Genomic DNA, 22,245 nt, shown 5'->3' on the forward strand with positions numbered 1-22,245 from the left:
TTTCCCTAAAACCTTTCTTACCAGGTTTGTGGGAGAGAACTGAGCCCTCCTGGTCTAAAATATCTACTGTATGTAATAGATTAACTTCTGTCCTATGTATCTAGAGTAGTACTAGTTACATACCATCCTTGGGAGAATTAAGAAAGGCTGGAAGACCATGAGCAAGCCCACCTACCCAGTGTAGTAACTCCAGAATAAGTCACCGTATTTCACACAAGCTATTGTTACAGGCTGTTTACTGGTCTCACAACTCCCACTCTCAACCCTTTTCAGACCCTTCTTCACACAACAAAGAAAGTCACCTCTGTAAAAAGGTATATCAGATCATAAACACCCCCCTGATTTTCATTCTCTAGAGACTTTCTTCTAAAATCAGAATAAAACTCAAACTCCTTATTGAGGTCTTATAAGACCTACCTGATCTAGATCCTGCCTACCTCTCTGACTTATTTCCTGTCACTCTCGCCTCTGCTTAATTCACCATGTTCAGCCAAAATGATCTTCCTTCGAGCCTTCAAACATGCAGAGCAAATCCTTTATATGGGACTTTGCATTTTCCATTCTGTTTACCCTGAAGAATGCTTCCCCCAGATCTCTGCGTGGCTGCCACCTTCTCAACCTTCAGATATCAGTTCAACTGTTGCCTCCTGAGAGACTTTCTGACTACCCTAACTAAAATAGCACACACCTCACTTGCTCTGCCCATCTCACTCTGTTGTCTCCTTCACGTACTTTTTACCAACTGAAATTATCTTTACTTGTCTACACATTTTAATGTCCAATTCCTATCATATGAATACATGAATGCAAGATCCATGAGGTTAAGGATTTTGTCTTGTTTGTTGACCCATATAGAATAAGCAACCAAGAAATGTTAGCTCTATTACACAGCAGAAAATATACAGAGTCGGTTTTGGATGGGAGAAAAGGCTGTTTGCATTTGTAGTCTTAATTCATTGTGAGGGAGATGTTTGAATATTATTATTCTGAAAATAACCTGTCCTCTAGCTTCCCAAATGACACATGGAGAAATAAAACTAATAGGATCTTTTTCACTTACAGTTTCGTATGTAACAACTGGCAACTGATGACTTTGCCAAGAGCTCCATTCCCAAATCCTGTAATCTGCTAGAGTTTTCGGTTCCACATGCAGCCAGAGCTGCCTGGTCAGCAGAAAGAAGGCTTGCCGGCATGTCTCCAGAAGCAGCATTGCTGCTTTTTATTTCTGGAAGTGTATTCTTTACATCAGTTTTCATACATCGAACTTCAGCTATTTGAGTTTTGAGTCTTTTTAGCATCTTTAAATCAGAAGGAACTCGCCACATTGCCTGCTGCTTCCTTTGGTCTTTATCTTTTCGAGAACATGAGGCTTCAGAGAGAAAGTGACAAGTCATGTTAATATAGACTTTAACATTCATGAAACCATTCTATACTGTGACTGTAAGCAAATTTGAGGTGTAAATAACTTAAGGTGCTTTAGGTGGTATCAACATAAAAGCATGCATTAAATCCCATTAATGAAAATAAAGATAGACACAAGTATCCTAACTCTATTCACACCTACAAAGTTAAAATCTGGGTCACACTATAATCACTCAAATCTGAATTATGTATTTACTTCTAAAAGTTTTAAAAGCTGCCCTACTGCCTGGGCTTTCTTCTTTATAGTTTTCCACTTTTCTCAAATTTTCTATACTGAGCTTTTATTATGTTCACAATAAAAAAAAAAAAAACAGAAAAAACATAAACCTAGAAGCCACTTAGTCTAATATGCTATACATAGTATATAAAAAAATATATGCTAACTGAATTTAAAAAATTGATTTACTGAACTATCATCCAATGTAGATACAGCTATTAAGTGCCATGGAATATCATAAAAAACTAGTTCCTTGTCACTGAGTCTTTGCAGCCACTAAACTAACAATGCTTTCTCTCTTCCAAGAGAAAGTAGTTAAAGTTGTTTTTAATTTCTTTTCGCCCACCCAAATATTAAGAAGAGAGGAATGACCAAGGAAAACACACACTTTCTATGCAGGAAGAGCAAATGAGGTAGATATTTTGGAAATCAAAGAACATTATGACTGACGCAAAGCAAAAAGAAACCAAGTTCTCTACCCAAAAAAATAACACACACACCCCCCAACAAACAGGGGACCAACAGGTACCCTAAGTAGACAAAAGAACAATTCGGAATGATAGCTGAACCTGCTTACACACTGTAACAATCTACTGCCATATAACAGGGCAAGGTAGCATCCTAGTGTGTGCAACAGCTATCACCCCACTTCTACCATGCGAAAAGAACCCAGATTGTGTTCAGGTATTAGGTGGGCAGCAGTGTGCTCTGGATGGTTAGGTCCATCCTTTGTTCGGCCCCAGAGGATATGAGTCTAGGACAGGTCTAAGCTCATTCCTCTTTGAGCATTTAGGGTGGGCACATGACTCAGAGTTTCAGCCAAAAGCTGGGAGGAGGGGAGGCAGAGATTTTCTATCCTGATAGGGAGATTTTATTATGTTGGGTGATATAGATAATAAGTAGAGGAGCTTGAATTCAAACGAAGGAGTCTGCCTCCAAGGTCAGTGATCTTAATATTAATAACTTTGCTCTCCAGCGTCACGGAATAAGTCTCTTTTCCATCCAGTCTTTTCTTTCCTGCTAGTGACATATTCTTGTGAATAAATGATGTATGAAGCTGTGGCAGTCACCTTATTGCCATGACAGAAGAGGCAAGAGAACTGCAGGAAGACCATCCCTTGCCCTGCTTTTAAATACCTGATGAACCTGGAATCACTTACCTCCAGACTTAATATGCATAATAAAGTGCCTTTATTATTATTAGTTAAGCCACGATTAGCAGCAGTTTGTTACTTGCAGTTGAAAGCAAGAATAAGAGAGGTTTTAGAAATCCAGGATTTGGTCGCAGATCACCATTTAGTTGCTGTAACTTTCTTTAAGTCCTCCAACTTCTGAGTCCACTTATTATTTATTTGTAAAATGAAGACAATAATATACATGTAACAGGACGGTTGTGAAGCTCAGAAGAATTAATGTCTGTGAAAACACTCTGTAGCACATTCCCATTCAACCCATTGTCCACCAAGATGTCAGGGCAGTTTTCTAAAACCCAAATCAGATATTACTTTCCCGCTTAGATTCACTGAGGAAAGCACCAGCATGGCACACAAGGCCCTACATTATCTGATTCCACCTTCACTCTCAGTGGCTTTATCTTCTGCCTCCATCCAAAACATATCCAATCTTTTGGAACTGTTTGCATCTCTAACATACCAGCCATGTTCTATCTCGCTTTCATCCTTTTCACACGTCCTCTTTCCTTTGCTCTACTAACCCAAACTCATCAGGTGTAATCTGAAATGTCTCCTTCTTCAGGCACCTAAACCACCAACTGCTCCTCTTCTTTCAAATCAATTCTCACCTAATTTTGTAGAGCACAGGGAGTCCACTTCTACTGCAGCACTTATCACATTACAGTAAGGAAGGCAAACATGCAGAATGTGAACAACTTAAGGGCTGAGATTACATCTTAGTGATCTTTATATTCCAGGCCAAGGAGCCTATGGCACAAAATACTCAAAATGTTTTGCTAAATAAAATCTCTGTGGCTCCCACCCCACATCCACCTGGACTTAAATATGAAAACCTGTATTAAACCACATGGTTCAGTTTATTATTACTAGAAACTGACAAGAATTTTTAAAAGTAGGAAGCCCAAATGGGAAAATACAAAACAGACTTAAACAAACCTCCATCATCTGAAAAATCAGTTAATAAACAATTACTGAGTGTTTCAAATGCTAAGCACTGTGCTAGGCAGAGGATATAACAGTGAACAAGACGAACACCCTGTCTTTGCCCTCACAAAGCTCTCAATCCACTTCAGTACTGTGTGGTTAAGTGCTAAGACAGGAGAGTGTAAGGTGCTGTGGAATCTCACCAAAGGAACCTGACAACTTAAGGATACTTACTGCACTGATGATGAGAAGCCTTCCTGAATTTGCCAAGTTATAAGCTTAACAGAACTGAGAGTCTCAGCTATAACACTTCTTTCATATCACTCAGTTGTACCTTTGAAGAATGACAATTCTCTACAGCTTCTCCTCCAGACTTCAGTATCTGCCAATGCTGTCACCCTTCTCTTGGTCACCTAAGCCCCTTCAGTCCTCTTTACCATGTTACAATTAGTTGCCAAGCCCCATAAACTCTACCTTTACAAGCATAACTGTTTGCTATAAGTAAAATCTTAATTATACATTGCCTAGGTTAATCTGTTCCCTAGAGGTTAAGTAGAACTTTTATAATGTCAAAAGATTCTGAAGACCTTATCCCAGATCCACATATTTTTAAGCATATAATAATTGAGAAAATACACAGAAATGTAGGAATTTGTCCTCTCATACTAGGTACCACAAATAAACTTCTACAACTATACCCTGATTAGATTTTCATGTCTGATAGCTTTCTCAGCCCTGCAAGCTTTCTAAAATACAGTTTGAATCAAACTATTCCTAAACTAAAACAATGGCTCCCCACTGTCCACTATGAATAAATTCCTCAGGCAAGCATGAAAGGCCTTCCACAGAACAGATCCAACTTGACTTTCCACTTCTATTTACCACTACATGTACCTTAAAATCTAGTTCGGCTACATTATCTGTTGTTCAAACCCTGATGCCCCTTACGATGTTCTTTTTATGGCACAGCGGTTAAGAACAAAAACCTGCAGTGAGTCTGATATGTGATAGGTGTTCACTCAATATGTGCTGAAAGAAACAAAAGGATAATAAAGGAAAACTATGAACAACTCTATGCCAACAAATTTGATAATCTAGATGTAATGGACCAATTCCTTGAAAGGCAATCTGCCAAAACTCACACGAGCAGAAACAGACAATATGAATAGGCCTGCACCTATTAAAGAAATTTAATCAGTAACTGATACCTTTCCAAAACAGAAAGCATCTGGCCCAGATGGGTCCACTGGTGAATTCTACCAAACATTTAAAGAAGAAATTATATAAATTCTCTACAATCTCTGCAAGAAGCAGAGGGAACACTTCCTTACTCAATCTATGAGGTCAGCATTACTCTAATACCAAAACCAGACAAAGACATTACAAGAAAACTACAGATCAGTATCTCTGATGAACATAAAACCCTCAACAAAATATTAGCAAACTGAACTCGACAACATATTTAAAAACTCACACACCACAACCAAGTGGGATTTATCCCAGGTATGCAAGGCTGGTTCAACATTCGAAAATCAATTAATGTAATCCATCACATCATATAAACAGATGCAAAAAAAAGCATTTGACAATATCCAACAACCATTCACGATAAGACCTCAGAATAAAGGGGAACTTCCTTAACTTGATAAAGAATATCTATGGAAAACCTACAGGACTTCCCTGGTGGTACAGTGGTTAAGAATCCGCCTGCCAATGCAGGGGACACGGGTTCGATCTCTGGTCTGGGAAGATCCCATATGCTGCGGAGCAACTAAGCTCGTGTGCCACAACTGCTGAGCCTGCACTCTAGAGCCCACGAGCCACAACTGCTGAGCCCTTGTGCCACAACTACTGAAGCCCACGCACCTAGATCCCATATTCCGCAACAAGAGAAGCCACCGCAATGAGAAGCCTGTGCACCGCAACAAAGAGTAGCCCCTGCTTGCCACAACTAGAGAAAGCCTGTGCGCAGCAACAAAGACCCAACGCTTTTTCTAACATTAGCCTTTAAATATCCTCTCATAGAAAGGTTATCTTCATTTGGCTTCCATGATTCTGTTCTCTCTCCTTTCCAAAGCCTCTTCATCTGACTCATCTTCCACACACTCAATAAAAATAGACGTTCACCATGATTATGTCCCTAGCCCCTTTCTTTGAAAAACTTTCTTGAAACTCACCCCTTTGCAATCTTACTCCCTTAGTTTTAATTAGCCAGTATCACTTCTAGGCAAATAACTGCCTGTATTCCAGTTCTTAATTTTTAGCTGTCTACTGGGCATCTCTACTGTGATATCCCACTGGTATGTCAAACTCAAGATGTTTAAATCCAAGCCTTGCTCTTTCTCTCCACTATTTCCCCCATCCTCCTTGACATCAGCATTTTAATCACCTGGATTTGAAACTCAAGTCATCTCATTTATATTAATTTTAACAGAAAGCTAAACTTTCAAAGAACCAAGATCTTACTCTGTTTATGTAGTCTGCATTTTTTTTTCCGATGACGTTGAATATTTTTCAAAAACATGATTTTACCTGTCTATAAAATATGCTATTCCATGGCAAAACTGTAATTTTTCAACCATAACAGAATTGTTGGATATTTTCAACAACTCTTGATTATTTTCTCTTTGGAACATATTCCTAGAATTGAAGTTACAGGATTAAAGGATAGAGGTATTTTACACCTACTACAAAATTTTCCTTCAAAATTGTATGTATACATCTACCTACAGAAACAGAACTTGTCTGTTTCACTAGGTCTTTGCAAACAACACTGGTTATAATTTAAGCAAAACCTTCGCCAATGTGATAATTTGTTTTTTTTTTAAGGGTATTTCTTTGTTGATCACAAGAACTATGTGTAATTTTTATCTTCTTCTTTACAATTTTCTACATTTTAAAAGTTTTCTAGGGCTTCCCTGATGGCGCAGTGGTTGAGAGTCCGCCTGCCAATGCAGGGGACACAGGTTTGTGCCCTAGTCCAGGAAGATCCCACATGCCGTGGAGCGGCTGGGCTCGTGAGCCATGGCCGCTAAGCCTGTGTGTCTGGAGCCTGTGCTCCGCAACGGGAGAGGCCACAACAGTGAGAGGCCCGCGTACCGCAAAAACAAAACAAAACAAAAAAGTCTCCTAAAACAAAAATGCCTCAGAAAAAAAAAGTAAAATTATATACAATGTGGTAAGTACTACAAGAGTACAGGCATAATACAAAAGGTACTTGGACCATAGATAAAACGCAACTGTTTCATAACCTGATTGGAGACTCAGATTGAGGACCCAGGCTTCCAGGAAGTATACCTTAGGAAAAAAGAGGCCTAAATAATCCAAGCTCCGATCTATCCGCCACTAGAGCAGCTCTATTTCTCTGTTTTTTATATTGAGACTCTGCCTTAAACTCTACTTGAAAAATGAGTTCTGCTGCTTTAAAGAAGCATCAAAATCACTGTTGTAAATCACTGATTTAATCTGTAGAGTAACTATTGTTTAGGAAGGTAGAAAAATGTTCAGTAGGGACTTCCCTGGTGGCGCAGTGGTTAAGAATGCGCCTGCCAATGCAGGGGACACAGGTTCGATCCCTGGTCCAGGAAGCATCCACATTCTGCGGAGCAACTAAGCCCGTGCACCACAACTACTGCGCCTGCGCTCTAGAGCCCGCAAGACATAACTACTGAGCCCACATGCCACAACTACTGAAGTCTGTGCTCCTAGAGCCTGTGCTCCACAACAAAGCAAAGCCACTGCAATGAGAAGCCATGCACTGCAACGAAGAATAGGCCCTGCTCGCTGCAACGAGAGAAAGCCTGCACACAGCAACAAAGACCCAACGCAGCCAAAAAATAAATATTCCTTTAAAGAAAAAAAAAAAGAAAGAAAAATGTGCAGTATATTTTAGGAAGCTTTCCAACAAAAATGGTTTTTAAAATGTGTCATTTTAAAGTAAATGCCTATGTCTAAAAGTTTCAAAAAGTCCAGGTTTGACTATACATTTAAATTGTGTATGTGTATACATTGTATTACAGTAACACAAATGTCACTCCTCTTTAACAAATAATTTTTCAAAAAAAATACTAATTGGGCTTCCCTGGTGGCACAGTGGTTGAGAGTCCACCTGCCGATGCAGGGGACACGGGTTCGTGCCCCGGTCCAGGGGGATCCCACATGCCGTGGAGCGGCTGGGCCCGTGAGCCATGGCCGCTGAGCCTGCGCGTCCAGAGCCTGTGCTCCACAACGGGAGAGGCCACAACAGTGAGAGGCCCACGTACCACGAAAAAAAAAATACTAATTGGTATACATTTTTAGGCTACTAAACATCAAAAATGAGTAAACCTTCTTTTTCTATCTTTAACTTAGACACAGTTCCACTAAGAAGTTAGGGTATTCATGAAGCCTGCAAAACTTGAAGTCCATATATTCACAAAGAGGACAACTGCACTTCATATGGATCAAACAGTTAATCAGCCACAATCTAAAAGGCAAATCATATAAAAACCTTCTTGCAGGCATTTTGACATTATTTTTGCACAAAACACCTTTGAACAATGACAACAAAAAATTGATTTGATTGATATATTTTTATAACATACAATGAAAAATCAATTTGCTACAGAAACATACCATGTTCCAACACTTAAGATACTTAGGTTCAAATTTAAGAGTTCTTTTGGAGAAGCACAGAAAAATGGGAAATTATTGTTAATATTTTACCTGTGGGCTGCAAAAGTGAAGCAGGTGGGCGAGGCTGTAAGCCCCACAGATTTCCCATACAGCTCCGGTCCTTAAGGTCCAACAAATGTATTAATATTAAAGGATCAATGTCTAATAAACTACTGGTAGCAGCAGAGGATAAATGTGCTCTTCTTGACATTCTGCTACTGGCACCCATATAGCCATGGTTACTACCTGCAAAAGAAAGAGATGTAGAAAATGAAAGCTATATAATTGGACAAATTTAATAAGAAAGAAAGAAAGAAAAAGTAAACTGGTTGATGTTTGAATACTTGTCTATGGACCTCTTAGGAGTTGGTGTTCATGATAAGAAGCACAAAGAAACCATATTGCCCAGAGAGGTATACAAAGGACAGTGGCTGACGACTGGCCTCATTACTACTCAAAATTCAGGCATAATCCTCAACCCCATCCTGAACCCTAGAAATAAAAAGGTGACAATGTATACAGTATATATGGTTAGGGGTATGAGGGTAAGGAAAAGGAGAATATATTGCATAAGCCAGTGGTCTTGGATCAAAGTCAAGCTCCCTGGTATAACAGATCCCAAGGAACTAGACACCAAAATAGCAGAAGTTTTCTCCAGGTCTCTGGACAGCAAAATGCTCAGGTCATGACAGTTTGGCAGACATTTTTTCTAGTTTGATTAAATACTGAAGTACCGTTTGAAGATTTCAGACTTACCTTGCTAATGACTGATGCATAATACAGACATCTGAAAATAATGTCATCTCTATATTACCTGTATTGATAATAAGCTCCTTAAGCCAAGGAAACCATCTGACTTCTCTCTAGCGCCTAGACAAGTGTTAGGTATGGAAATGTTGGTTAAAACTGACCTCCTTGGGCTTCCCTGGTGGCGCAGTGGTTGACAGTCCGCCTGCCGATGCAGGGGACACGGATTCATGCCCCAGTCTGGGAAGATCCCACATGCCGCGGAGCGGCTGGGCCCGTGAGCCATGGCCGCTGAGCCTGCGCGTCCGGAGCCTGTGCTCCGCAACGGGAGAGGCCACAGCAGTGAGGGGCCCGTGTACCGCAAAAAAAAAAACAAAAAAAAACCAAACTGACCTCCTTAAATAAAGCTATTTAAATATATTCTAAAGAAACACAACATTAAATAATGTTACATGCAGCAAAGTCTTAAAGTAGATAATATAAAAATAGCATGAAATAATCATGTTCTGCCTATTCATGAGTGTTTCCAAAGAGATCTGGGGGGAAAAAATAAAAAGAAAAACTTAGGAGAAAAGTTTAGTTATTCAGGAGCTTCAGGCCAGTTATTTACTTATATGTGTTTCATCCATATTCACATTCTTATGTCCTTACCTTCTCCTACTTCTTCATCCTCTTCCCTTTTTTTAAAAAAAATTTATTAATTTTATTTATTTATTTTTGGCTGCATTGGGTCCTCGTTGCCGTGCGCGGGCTTTCTCTAGTTGTGGCGAGCAGGGTCTTCTCTTCGTGGCAGTGCGCGGACTTCTCATTGCAGTGCCTTCTGTGGCGGAGCACGGGCTCTGGGCACGCGGGCTTCAGTAGTTGTGGCTCGCGGGCTCTAGAGCGCAGACTCAGTAGCTACACGGCATGTGGGATCTTCCTGGACCAGGGCTTGAACCCGTGTCCCCTGCACTGGCAGGCGGGTTCTTAACCACTGTGCCACCAGGGAAGTCCCCATCCTCTTCCTCTTCTAAGGATTATCCCATTGCCAATTTTTCTTTTAGCCTCTGTACTCACTGCAACTCCTATTTTAAAAGGCAGAAAACTATCCCCCCTCCACCTTGAAACTGTTTCTTAGCCCTTTTCCTTTACTAGGGAGTTCCCGAAACAGGCTGCATATCAGTCAGTTGGAGGAATTTTTTAAATTCTTGGCCCTACTCTAGATGTACTGAACGTGAATATTAGAGTGGGATCCAGGACCTTTTTCCAAAAAGCTACTCAGGTGGTTCTGATTGTTTAGTAAATAAACTCAGTAGCCCGGAGTGTGGTATCTACTGCCCGGATATCTAGCTCTTCTTTAAAAAAAAAAAGTTGCTCGTTCTCCCATGTTAAATGGACCCCCAGTACAGAAAGGAGCATTAACAGTCTTCTGTTTCTAACCACTCTTCCAGGTCACTACTCTCACCAATGAACAAAAACTCCTTTCCTTTGTGGTTCATGCCCTTCAGCTACTCCCTCCCTCCCATGTTGCCACCCTTTCTACTATCACATTCATCCACGGGCATCAAAGACTTTAGCATCTATTTCAGTTTCCCTCTCTCAGAGCTAACACTGCCATCATTCTGTGCGTGTGTGTGTGTGTGTGTGTATGTCTCATACATTAAGTATACAGCCTAGTGTATGGTCACAAATTAATGGCACCCCAAAATTCCTCCATGCCTCCTAAAATTGCTCACTAACCTTCCTCCTCAAAGGTAACTTCCATCCAGAGTTAAACACCATAGATTACTTTTGCCTGTTTTTGAACTTTACATAAATGTTATGATAGAGTTGTACTCATATCCTGCTTCGTTGCTCAACATGAGACTCATGAGATTCATCTATATTGCTATATATAGCAGTTTATTCATTTTCATTATTTCTGTGCAGGGCTCCAAAATGCGAATATATCCAGTTTCTTTCCTTATTACGATTAGGAAAGAATTTGGGTTGCTTCTAGCTTTTGGCTAGTAGGAATAAAGCTACTGAACTTACAAGCAGATATCTACTCTTGAACTTCACTTGGAAAAAAAAAAAGACAAACACCTCATAAAAAAGAAAATGGATCCTCTCCTCTAAGCCAAGCCAGATTAACCCTGCTAAGATATTGCATTGATCTATCTAAGCTCTGTGCCTGTATGCATTAGCATGACATTCAAGGTTCTACACAGTCTAGACCCAAACTATCTTTCTAGTCTTCTCCAGTTTTTCACATCCTTTACTTTGTTATAAATTATATTTATATTTTTTTAATTAAAAACACAAGAAAACAAAACCACCTGAAAAAGAACAATGCTGCTCTAAATTATCTTGTAAAATTCGACTGGCAAACACCACCTCCCACTCTGTTGGAACTGGGAAAGCCATAGGATGTGTTTGTTCACTTCAGCCCATATTGCCCAACAGTTTTCCAAAGGAGTGGTATCAATTTTCATTCCTACCAGCAGGCTATGAGAGTTTCCACCTCTCCAAATGCTTTCAATATTTAATATTGCCAGTTTAAAATGTATTAGCCATTACAGTGGGTATGCAATGGTATCATAATGTGGTTTTTATCTGGCATTTCCTGAAAAAGAGAATGAACAGAATCTCAGAGACCTGTGGAACCCCACCAAGTGTACCAACATACACATAATGGGAATTAGAGAGGAGGAGAAAGAATATTATTTGAAGAAAAATGGATAAAAATTTCCCACATATAATGAAATCTATTAATCTAAACATCCAAAAAACTCAACTCAACAAACTTCATGTAGGATAAACTCAAGAGATCCACACTGGGACACATCACAATTTGCGTTTCTCTGACAAAAGAGGCTGAGCACCTTTAAAAATGTGTACTGGTCATCTAGACAGCCTCCTTTGTGAAGTGTCTATTCTTGTCTTTTGTCTTTTTTACTAAGAGGTTGTCTTATCTTTTTCTTATTGATTTGTAAAAGTTTTTTATATATTATAGATAAAACTTCTGAATAATATTTTTAATTAATTCATTTATTCTAATGAATAAAAATGATACTTATTTTTAAAAAGCAATATACATTAACAGGCCAGACTGCACACCTGTGGTCTTCTAAGCAGCCAGTTATACGGGTCTGGAGATCAATACATGGGGGTCCCATAGACCTCTCAAGACCAACATGGATCAAACGGAATATACTATCTTCTGCTCCTGGACTCATTCGCTTATGTAATGGCACGGGCTAACCTAGAAATGTTAAGGATCATCCCCACATCTCCACCAACTCCAACCAATCCAGTAAGACACTCGCAAGTTGTGTAGATACTATTTAACATCTCTCAAAAGGTTTCTTCTTCTTTACCTTGTCTGCTACTACCTTATTTTAGGCCCTGAAAATTTCTCTCCTGGAATATTGAGGTAGTTTTTTTTCTTTCTCTCTTTCTTTCTTTTTTTTGGCCTTGCCACACAGCTTATAGGATCTTAATTCCCCAACCAGGGACTGAACCCGTGCCCTCAGCAGTGAAAGCACGGAGTCCTAACCACTGGACTCTCAGGGAATTCCCGTGGTAGTTTTCTAAGTAATCTTAGCTCATCCATTTTCCATTATAAAGACAAACCTGATCACATTCGCTTTTAAAGACCTTTAGTGGGGACTTCCCTGATGTTGCAGTGGTTAAGAATCCACCCGCCAATGCAGGGGACACGGGTTCAAGCCCTGGTCCGGGAAGATCCCACATGCTGCAGAGCAACTAAGCCCGTGCACCACAACTACTGAGCCTGCGTGCCACAACTACCGAAGCCCATGCACCTAGAGTCCGTGCTCCACAACAAGAGAAGCCACCGCAATGAGAAGCCCGCACACCGCAACAAAGAGTAGCCCCTGCTCTCCGCAACTAGAGAAAAGCCCACGCGCAGCAATGAAGACCCCATGCACGTTTATTTATTTATTAAAAAAAAAAAAGACCTTTAAAGCCCAAACTCCTTAGTCTGGCAAATAAGACTTTCCATTACCTAATCTTGCTCCTGCTTACCAATCTCACACTGCCTTGCCCCCATATAAACTAAACTCTCAAATATCTGAAGTTCCCAAAAAGGACAATGCTGCGACTTCTGCCTAGAATGCCTTTGCTCTATAATCTCATTATTTCCTTGTTCGCCTAATGAACTGAGCTCATCTTTAAAGAGCAAGATCAAGCATCACTCTCTCTCTCTGAAACCTTTTTTCACCCATTTCCAATTAGCTGTTCTTTCCATTTTGGGTGTCACCCTGTATCTATATTTATAACCACAAAGTTTTACAATGACTAGTGCTGCAAAAGTGATGCTCATTCATTTTATAAATCCAATGAACAACACAATGGCTGATACCTAGTGGGTATTCATTAAACATTTGTGGAACAAGTAACCTTAAAAATCTTTAACCTGAAATATATAACAGATGTTTTGAGTAATAACTTTATACGATGTCAATTTGTTTTACAAATGTATTATACTGCCAAAACTTTTTAGTTCTCAAATTAGAAGTATTATTGCAGTGTTTCATAAGTTACACATGACAGGCAATTATATCAACAGAATAGATTTTTCATACTCAGCTGATTCAACTAGCTAATGTTCTACATTAGAAAAATATTAAAAACCCTTTTCAGCACATATTATTAAGGCTAAATTCTCTTGCAACTGAAAGAAAATAACTGAATAAACTAAAAGCAATTCTTATGGGAATGAGGCCACCTGAGTCACTAAATATTTGTTTTAAGCTACATCATTATTTAATACTGTCTAAAAAATTAAATTTAATAAATACTATTTTACTATATACCTAGGCTTCTGTATAAGAAAGATCTGTTTAATGGAAAACTTAACATCTTAATTGTAGTAGATCAAATACTTATAAGGCAAGTACGAAGGATAAAAGCTTCGTGCTTATTATGTCCACAATAAGCAGTTAAGAGGTACACAAAACAAAAGAGGTAAAATATAACATAAAAACATTAAACATGGAGAGGGGGTAGGGAGGGGAGTAAAAATTCAGGGTTGTTAGAATGTGTTCAAACTTAAGAAATCAACAATTTAAAATAATCATGTGTCTGTATGTATGTGTGTGTGTGTGTGTGTGTGTGTGTGTGTGTTACCTCATGGTAACCACAAACTAAAAAGCCTTAGATACACACACAAAAAAAAGAAAGAAATCTAAACTAACACTAAAGATAGTCATCAAATCATAAGGGAAGAGAGCAAAAGAGGAATGGAACAAAAAAGAAATACAGAAACAGAAAACTATTAACAAAAAGGCAATAAGTACATACCTATCAATAGTTACTTTAAACATAAATGGACTAAACCTACCAATCAAAAGACACAGAGTGGCCCAGGGGATATAAAAACAAGACCCATATATTTGTGGCTACAAGACTCACTTCAGTTCTAAAAACATCCACAGACTGAAAGTGACAGGATAGAAAAAGGTATTCCATGGAAACGGAAACGAAAAGAAACCTGGGGTGGCAATATTTACATCAGACAAAACAGACTTAAAACAAAGTCCATAACAAAGACAAAGAAGGTCAGTATGTAATAAGGGGATCAATCCAACAAGAAGATATAACAATTGTAAATAAATATGTACCCAATGTAGGAGCACCTAAATACATAAAGCAAATGTTAATAGACATAAAGAGAGAAATAGACAGTAACACAATAATAGTAGGAGACTTTAACACCCCATTTACATCAATGGATAGATCATACAGACAGAAAATCAATACGGAAACACTGGCATTAAATGATGCATTAGACCACTGGTCTTAAATGACACATTAGTCCATCTATTAGATGGACTTAATAGAGATATATAGATATAGATCTCTATATACAGAATATCCTACCCAAAAGCAGAGTTCACATTCTTTTCAAGTGCACAGGGAACATTATTCTCCAGGACAGATCACATGCTAGGCCACAAAACAAGTCTCAGGAAATTTAAGAATGAAATCATAACAAGCATCTTTTCTGACCACAACACTAAGAGACTAGAAATCAACTACAAGAAAAAAACTGCAAACAACACAAACGTGTGGAGGCTAAACAATATGCTACTGAACAACTGAAGAAATCTAAGAGGAAATAAAAAAATACCTGAGACAAATGAAAACAGAAACACAATGATCCAAAAATCTATGGAACACAGCAAAAGCAATACTAAGGGAAAAGTTTACAGCAATACAAGCCTACCTCAGGAAGCAAGAAAAGTCTCAAATAAACAACATAACGTTACAACTAAAGGAACTAGAAAAAAAAAAGAAAAAACAAAACCCAAAGTTAGTAGAAGGAAAGAAATAGTTACAACTGACACAACAGAAATACAAAGAGACACATCAGATCATAGAGATTACTACAGACAATTATATGCCAATAAAATGGACAACCTAGAAGAAATGAATTATTACTAGAAATGTACAGTCTCCCAAGACTGAATCAGGAAGAAATAGAAAATTAGGAACAGACCAATTACCAGTAATAAAATTTCAACTGAATCAGTAATAAAAAAAACTTAACTCCCAACAAACAAAAGTCCAATACCATATGGCTTCACAGGTGAATTCTACCAAACATTTAAAGAAGAGTTAACACCTATTCTTTTCAAACTATTCCAAAAAATCGAAGAGGAAGTAATGCTTCCAAACTCATTATATGAGGCCAGCACCACTCTGATACCAAAACCAAAGACACCACCAGAAAAGAAAATTACAGACCAATATCAATGATGAACGTAGTAACAAAAACGCTCAACAAAACTTTAGCAAACAAAATTCAACAAAACATTAAAAAGATCAGACACTGTGATCAAGTGGGATTTATCCCAGGGATGCAAGGATGGCTCAATCAATGTGATACACCATATTAACAAATTACAGAATAAAAATTGCTCATCTGAATAAATGCAAGAAAAGCTTCTGACAAAATTCAACATCCATTTATGACAGAAACTATAAACAAAGTGGGTATAAATTTAGGGAACATATCCCAACATAATAACAGCCAAATATAACAAGCTCACAGCTCACATCATACTCAACAGTGAAAAGATGAAAGCATTACCTCTGTGATCAGGAACAAGACAAGGATGTCCACTCTCACCACTTTTATTCAACATAATACTGGAAGTCCTAGCCACAGCAATTAGGAAGAAAAATTTTTTAAAAAATCCAAATTGGAAAGGAAGAAGTAAAACTGTCACTGTTTGCAGATGACATGATACTATACATAGAAAACCCTAAAGATACCACCAAAAAACTACTAGAACTCTTCAACAAATTCAGTAAAGTTTCAGGATACAAAATTAATACAAAACAAAAATCTGTTGCATATCTATACTCTAGTAACAAACTATCAGAAGGAGAAATTAGAAAATAATCTCATTTACAATTTCATTAAGAAGAAAAAAAACCCCAGGAATAAATCTCACCAAGGAGATAAAAGAGTTGCACTCTGAAAACTGTTAAGACGTTAATGAAAGAAACTGAAGACAACACAAATGGAAAGATACACTGTGCTCAATAGATAGGAAGAATTAATATTGTTAAAATGACCATACTACGCAAGGCAATCTACAGATTCAAACACCAACAGCATTTTTCACAGAACTAGAACAAAGAATCCTAATATTTGTATGGAAACACAAAAGATCCTGAAGAGCCAAAGCAATCTAGAGAAAGAACATAGCTGGAGGTATCATACTCCCTGATTTCAAACTACACTACAAAGCTACAGTCATCCAAACAGTATGGGGGACTTCCCTGGTGGTCCAGTGGTTAAGAATCCACCTTCCAATGCAGGGGACACGGGTTCAATCCCTGGTAGGGGGAACTAAGATCCCACATGCCGCGGGGCAACAAAACCCACGCGCTCTGGAGCCTGCATGCCACAACTAGAGAGAAACCCACACACCACAACTACTGAGCCTGTGTGCCGCAACTAAGACCCGATGCAGCACCAGTAAAGTAGAAGCAGTACAAACTAGCTGATAATTGTTCTAGCCAAGATTCCCATGCTTAATTAAATAGGTCCAAGAACACAAAAGAAACACCTACTATTTAAGTAAGGTTATCCTAGGAGGAGCAGTGTACTTTGGCAAAAAACTGGGTCCACAAAGATGATGTGAGGTTCTAGACTGGCTATACCAACAACTACCTATGTGATCTAAGCAACTAAATCTCTGAGTTATTTCCACATATAAAATGAGTTCTCAAAAGGTCCTTTTTAAGCCAAAGATTCAATAATTCTATTCAGATTATTCTTATAATTGAGATAGGTATACAAATAAGACTTATGTATCGTAAAAAGACAGTTAAGTATATAAAAGTAGATAAGATGATGAGCTTTGGATTCAAATAAACTGAAAACTCTAATTCTTCTCTTTCATTTACTTAATTGTGAAAAGACAGCAAGTTGCTTAATTCCTTTACACATCAGTTTCTATAGCTATAAAAAGAAGATAATATTAAAACCCATCTCCAAGAACTTTATAGGCAAATGAGATAAGGTACACATAAAGTGCTTCTGCACAGTGCCTGGTACATAAGAAAACATTAAATTTTAGCTATTATTACTGTTTTAAATACTATTAGTAATTCACTCTAAAATCCATACATAAAATATAGTCCTTCTAACACCATGAACCATGTAGAGCAATGGCTGCCACATATCAAAATATGATACATTCAGAGAAAAGCAAAGAGAAGACAGAACAGCTTGTGGGGCCTGGCCTCAGTACCTGAAGGTCCTGCTGCAGCTGCATCTTCCATGAGTTCTCCCTCTTCCAATTCCATGTTGTTGTACTCCACATCATTTTCTCCAGACCTAAGAATATATAAAATTCATCATTCCACATAGTAAGTACAATTAATATTACTTGTCACACCTCAGTGAACTTTATAACAATTCTGTATAGCTTTCTCCTGTGAAGTAATAGAATATTTCTAAATACAAAATTGAGGGAAAAGACTTTTGTCATTATCACATGTATGGGCAGTATTATTAATGTTCAATCTACCTTTTTAAAATACCAAGATAGGTTGGCAACATTTAATTTTTAAAATAGAAAATCTGAAAACCATTGTAAGCAGAAGAGATTATAGCTTCAAAGAATTTGTAACTTAATGGTAGTAAATTAGGCTTAACACAGTACACCTTAAGGTTAAGAAAGATGTTTAAATTACTGTATGTGATGAAACACTATTTTCTTAAAATACTATTTCAGAAAAGAGGGTTGTCTATCAAAACACAATCACCTTAATTTAAATGACAAAGTACTATATGGAACAGCACTAATCAGTGCTAGTTTTGAGTATTTAAAGTAGTCTTAAAATCAGTTCCCGGACTGACCGCACGAGGAGCTCTACCGATCTGCTTTCCAGTGACATTGGTGAAAATTATTTTTTAAAGCAACCATTTAGAGACTCTGGAAATGGTTCTAAGAGCATATAGCAAATAAAAACATCTCCTCAAAAAAATGTACTAAAATTTGGTAACAACAGTGAGTCTGTGGTACTTGAACCAAGACCACTCCCCACCCCCATTCAGTGATACAGAAATTCCACTTCAGACTGGTGCAGCCAAGAACACAGGGCTCCCATTTCCCACAGCTCCCCAACAGAAGGGCTACATTCCCAGGAGGAGCAAGACATCAGCATTTCTCATCCTGTTCCCAGCTACCCGTGGCTGAGGCTAAAGTCAGGTGTATGTGGCCAAGAGGTAGGGATTCCCTTCTTCTACCCAGACCCAAGGCCCTACCTTGGATGCAGCATGCTGAGGTAACTGGGGCCCAGATCCCCAGTGTCCCAATTCACTCATAAAGCAGAAGTCCCAGGCCTGAGAAGACAAACCGAAAAGATCTAAGGCTACAGCCCCCAACTTGCCCAGCCCCAAGGGGTCAGCTTCTAAAGTGGGAGAAATAAGCACACCTTTGTTTTCACTCCACCTTCAGAGCTCTGGCTCAGAGATTTTGCCTGCAGAAGGAAGCAGGCTCTAAAAACAGAGCCATAGAGAAAGGTGTAACACTATTAAGAACATAAAAAAATACTCTCAAATGGAATCCAGCAAAACATAAAAAGAATTACACACCAAGGCAGAATAGAATTTAACCAAGGAATACAAAGTTGGTTTAGAATCTGAAAATCAACTAATGTAAAACACCATATCAACAGAATAAAAAAACAACAACAACAACATGATCATCTGAATAGATGCAGAAGAAGAATATGACAAAATCCAATACCCTTTCATAATAAAAACACTCAATAAACCAGGACTAGAAGGGCAATAGATGGAAAACCCATAGCTAAAATCACACTTAATCGTGAAAGACTGAACGCTTTCACTCTAATATCAGGAACAAGACAAGAAAGAATGTCCACTCCCCACAGTGGTTAAGAAGCCACCTGCCAATGGAAGGAACACGGGTTTGATCCCTGGTCTGGGAAGATCCCACGTGCCGTGGAGCAACTAAGTCCCTGTGCCACAACTCCTGAGCCTGCGCTCTAGAGCCCACGAGCCACAACCACAACTACTGAGCCTGCGTACCACAACTACTGAAGCCCCCGTGCCTAAAGCCCGTGCTCTGCAACAAGAGAACCCACTGCAATGAGAAGCCTGTGCACCGCAATGAAGAGCCCCACTCACCGTAACTAGAGAAAGCCCACGTGCAGCAACAAAGACCCGATGCGGCCAAAATAAATAAATAAATCTATTAAAAAAAAAAAAGAATGTCCACTACCACCAATTCTATTCAACATTCTATGCAGTGAACTTAGGCAAGAAAAAGAGATAAAAGGCACCCAAATTGGAAAAAAAGAAGTAAAACTAAATCTATTTACAGATCTAATACTGTATATAAAAAAACCTAAAGAATCCATTAAAAAACTATTAGAATTAATAAACGAGTTAGCAATGTTGCAAGAAACAAAAATCAACTGGATTTTCATGTACTTGCAAAAGAACAATACACAAAGGAAATTTAAAAAGAAAAGTCAATTGCATTTACAATATCATAAAAAAGAATAAGATACTTAGGAATGAATTAAACAAAAGATGTGTAAAACATATACTCTGAAAATTACAAAACACTGTTGAAAGATTAAAAACTTCTGATTGGCAAAAGACCCTGTTAAGAATATGAAAAGACAAGCTACAGAGTGGGAGAAGACAAGCTACAGAGTGGGAGAAAGTATTTGCAAAGCATGTATCCAAATTTTACTGGGGAAAACTTGGCAAAGGGTATACGGGATCTTGTATTATTTCCTCCAACTGCAAATGAATTTACAATTACCTCAAAATAAAAAGAAAAAAACAGCAGGAAGAAAATATATAATACTATCATAGAAAGACTGAGGTGGAGGAAGAGAAGAAAGGCCTACTTGATAAATGTGTTCTAGTTAACTAAAAGCTGTTTATAATAACCATTACCCAAATCAACTGTGTATCTATTTCCCCATCTATACAAGGAACTGACCTTAATTTGTTAGAGCTAACAATTTATGATTCCCCAGATGCTCAAATTAGCTCAAGATTAACTGTGCTGTTTCTATGAATTATATAAAACAGTTTGGATCAAGATATTATTGTAGATGTATATAAAGGGAACATAATCAAACACCTTCTAGTAGAAAAAGCATTAAAAAGTCAATCTAATGAGATGCTGTGAATCCAGTTTTACATAAAATCCAATTGCCCTCAAAACTACCTTGAAAAAAGTCAAGAGACCTAACAGTCAAAGGAATTAATTCAGATAGAACCATATATTTAAGCTATTATCAAGGTGGATTCCACTTAACAGAATCACCATCTAAAAGAATTTTCCATGTTAATTCAAATTAATCAGTTCTATCCTATATATTTAAAAATATCACTAATAATGATTTCTGATTTGGTGACTTAAAGGCTTCACATTTTAACTAACCCTTTTAGGCAATTTGCTACGTATGCTAAAGAGGGAACATTAAGTGAAAAAGGTCTATTTTGAGGAGCTAATTTGTGGAAATGGGGGGTGAGGTCAAATAGGGGGTTTAAAACTCTCACCTTACTCTTGTCAAATGGCTGGTGCCAGGGCTGGGACAGAGAAAGTACAAGATGAACCTGGAATGTCTTGTAGTGCCAGAAAATAAGAAAGTGCTTATAAAATAATGAGGACATCTAGAAAGGACACAGGAGTTTTTAAAAGGCTGCCACTGGCCAAATCTGGGACAATCTGAGCAATAAATTATGATGGTAAGTGGATTAAATGATTTAAAAAAACAAAACTCCATGAGTCTATACTAATGAAATTAATTAGTTAATTAATGAATGGGGCAGAGGGGAAATTTCTTCCTTAGAATAGAATTCCAATTAATAAACGTAGAAGGAATAATGGCATTAGAAAATCATCATTCAGCAATCAACACAGTAATCTTTTTCAAGCAAGAATCACCAATAAATGATAAAATTAGTGGACTAAAGTACAACAAGAAATAAGATATTTACAATCTCCAAATATGTCCCCACATGATACTTATTACAAAGGGGAAAAGTAGAGAGATCTGGCAGATATCACCTTAACCAAGTATTCTAAATCAATCAACCATAATGGGACAGATTGAAGACATGCACCTTCCACTGTCCCCTCATATTCATGCGCTGAAAAAGCTACATCATCACTTCTGTCTTATTCCTGCCAAAAGTGCATAACCTCAATCTAATTATGAGGAAATATCAGACTACTCCAAATTGAGGGACTTCCTACAAAATAACCGCTCTGTATTTCTCTGAAGTGTCAAAGTCATGAAAAACAAATTAAAAAAAAAAAAGATGACATGAACCAGGACTGAAGCACATTAAAGAATCTTAACAAAAAGCAACATGTGGGGCTTCCCTGGTGACACAGTGGTTGAGAGTCCTCCTGCCGAAGCAGGGGACACGGGCTCGTGGCCCAGTCCGGGAAGATCCCACATGCCGCGGAGCGGCTGGGCCCGTGAGCCGTGGCCGCTGAGCCCGCGCATCCAGAGCCTGTGCTCCGCAACCGGAGAGGCCACAACAGTGAGAGGCCCGCGTACCGCAAAAAAAAAAAAAAAGCAATG

At 38.3% G+C, this 22,245-nt stretch overlaps 1 protein-coding gene across 2 annotated transcripts in view; it reads right to left on the reverse strand.

Moving 5' to 3' along the window:
• TRIM37 (tripartite motif containing 37) overlaps positions 1 to 22,245 on the reverse strand; it is a 115,053-nt gene that overhangs the window by 26,237 nt on the left and 66,571 nt on the right. For both annotated transcript variants that reach the window (XM_007449066.1, XM_007449067.1), the window contains 3 exons: positions 17,910 to 17,995; positions 8,461 to 8,655; positions 1,061 to 1,369 (listed from right to left, as the gene is read on the reverse strand). In XM_007449066.1, the coding sequence (XP_007449128.1) occupies positions 1,061 to 1,369; positions 8,461 to 8,655; positions 17,910 to 17,995 (590 nt within the window). The remainder of the gene's footprint in view (positions 1 to 1,060; positions 1,370 to 8,460; positions 8,656 to 17,909; positions 17,996 to 22,245) is intronic.

This window comes from Lipotes vexillifer, unplaced genomic scaffold, assembly GCF_000442215.2.
Source record: "Lipotes vexillifer unplaced genomic scaffold, Lipotes_vexillifer_v1.1 scaffold433, whole genome shotgun sequence".
Taxonomy (NCBI): Eukaryota; Metazoa; Chordata; class Mammalia; order Artiodactyla; family Lipotidae; genus Lipotes; species Lipotes vexillifer.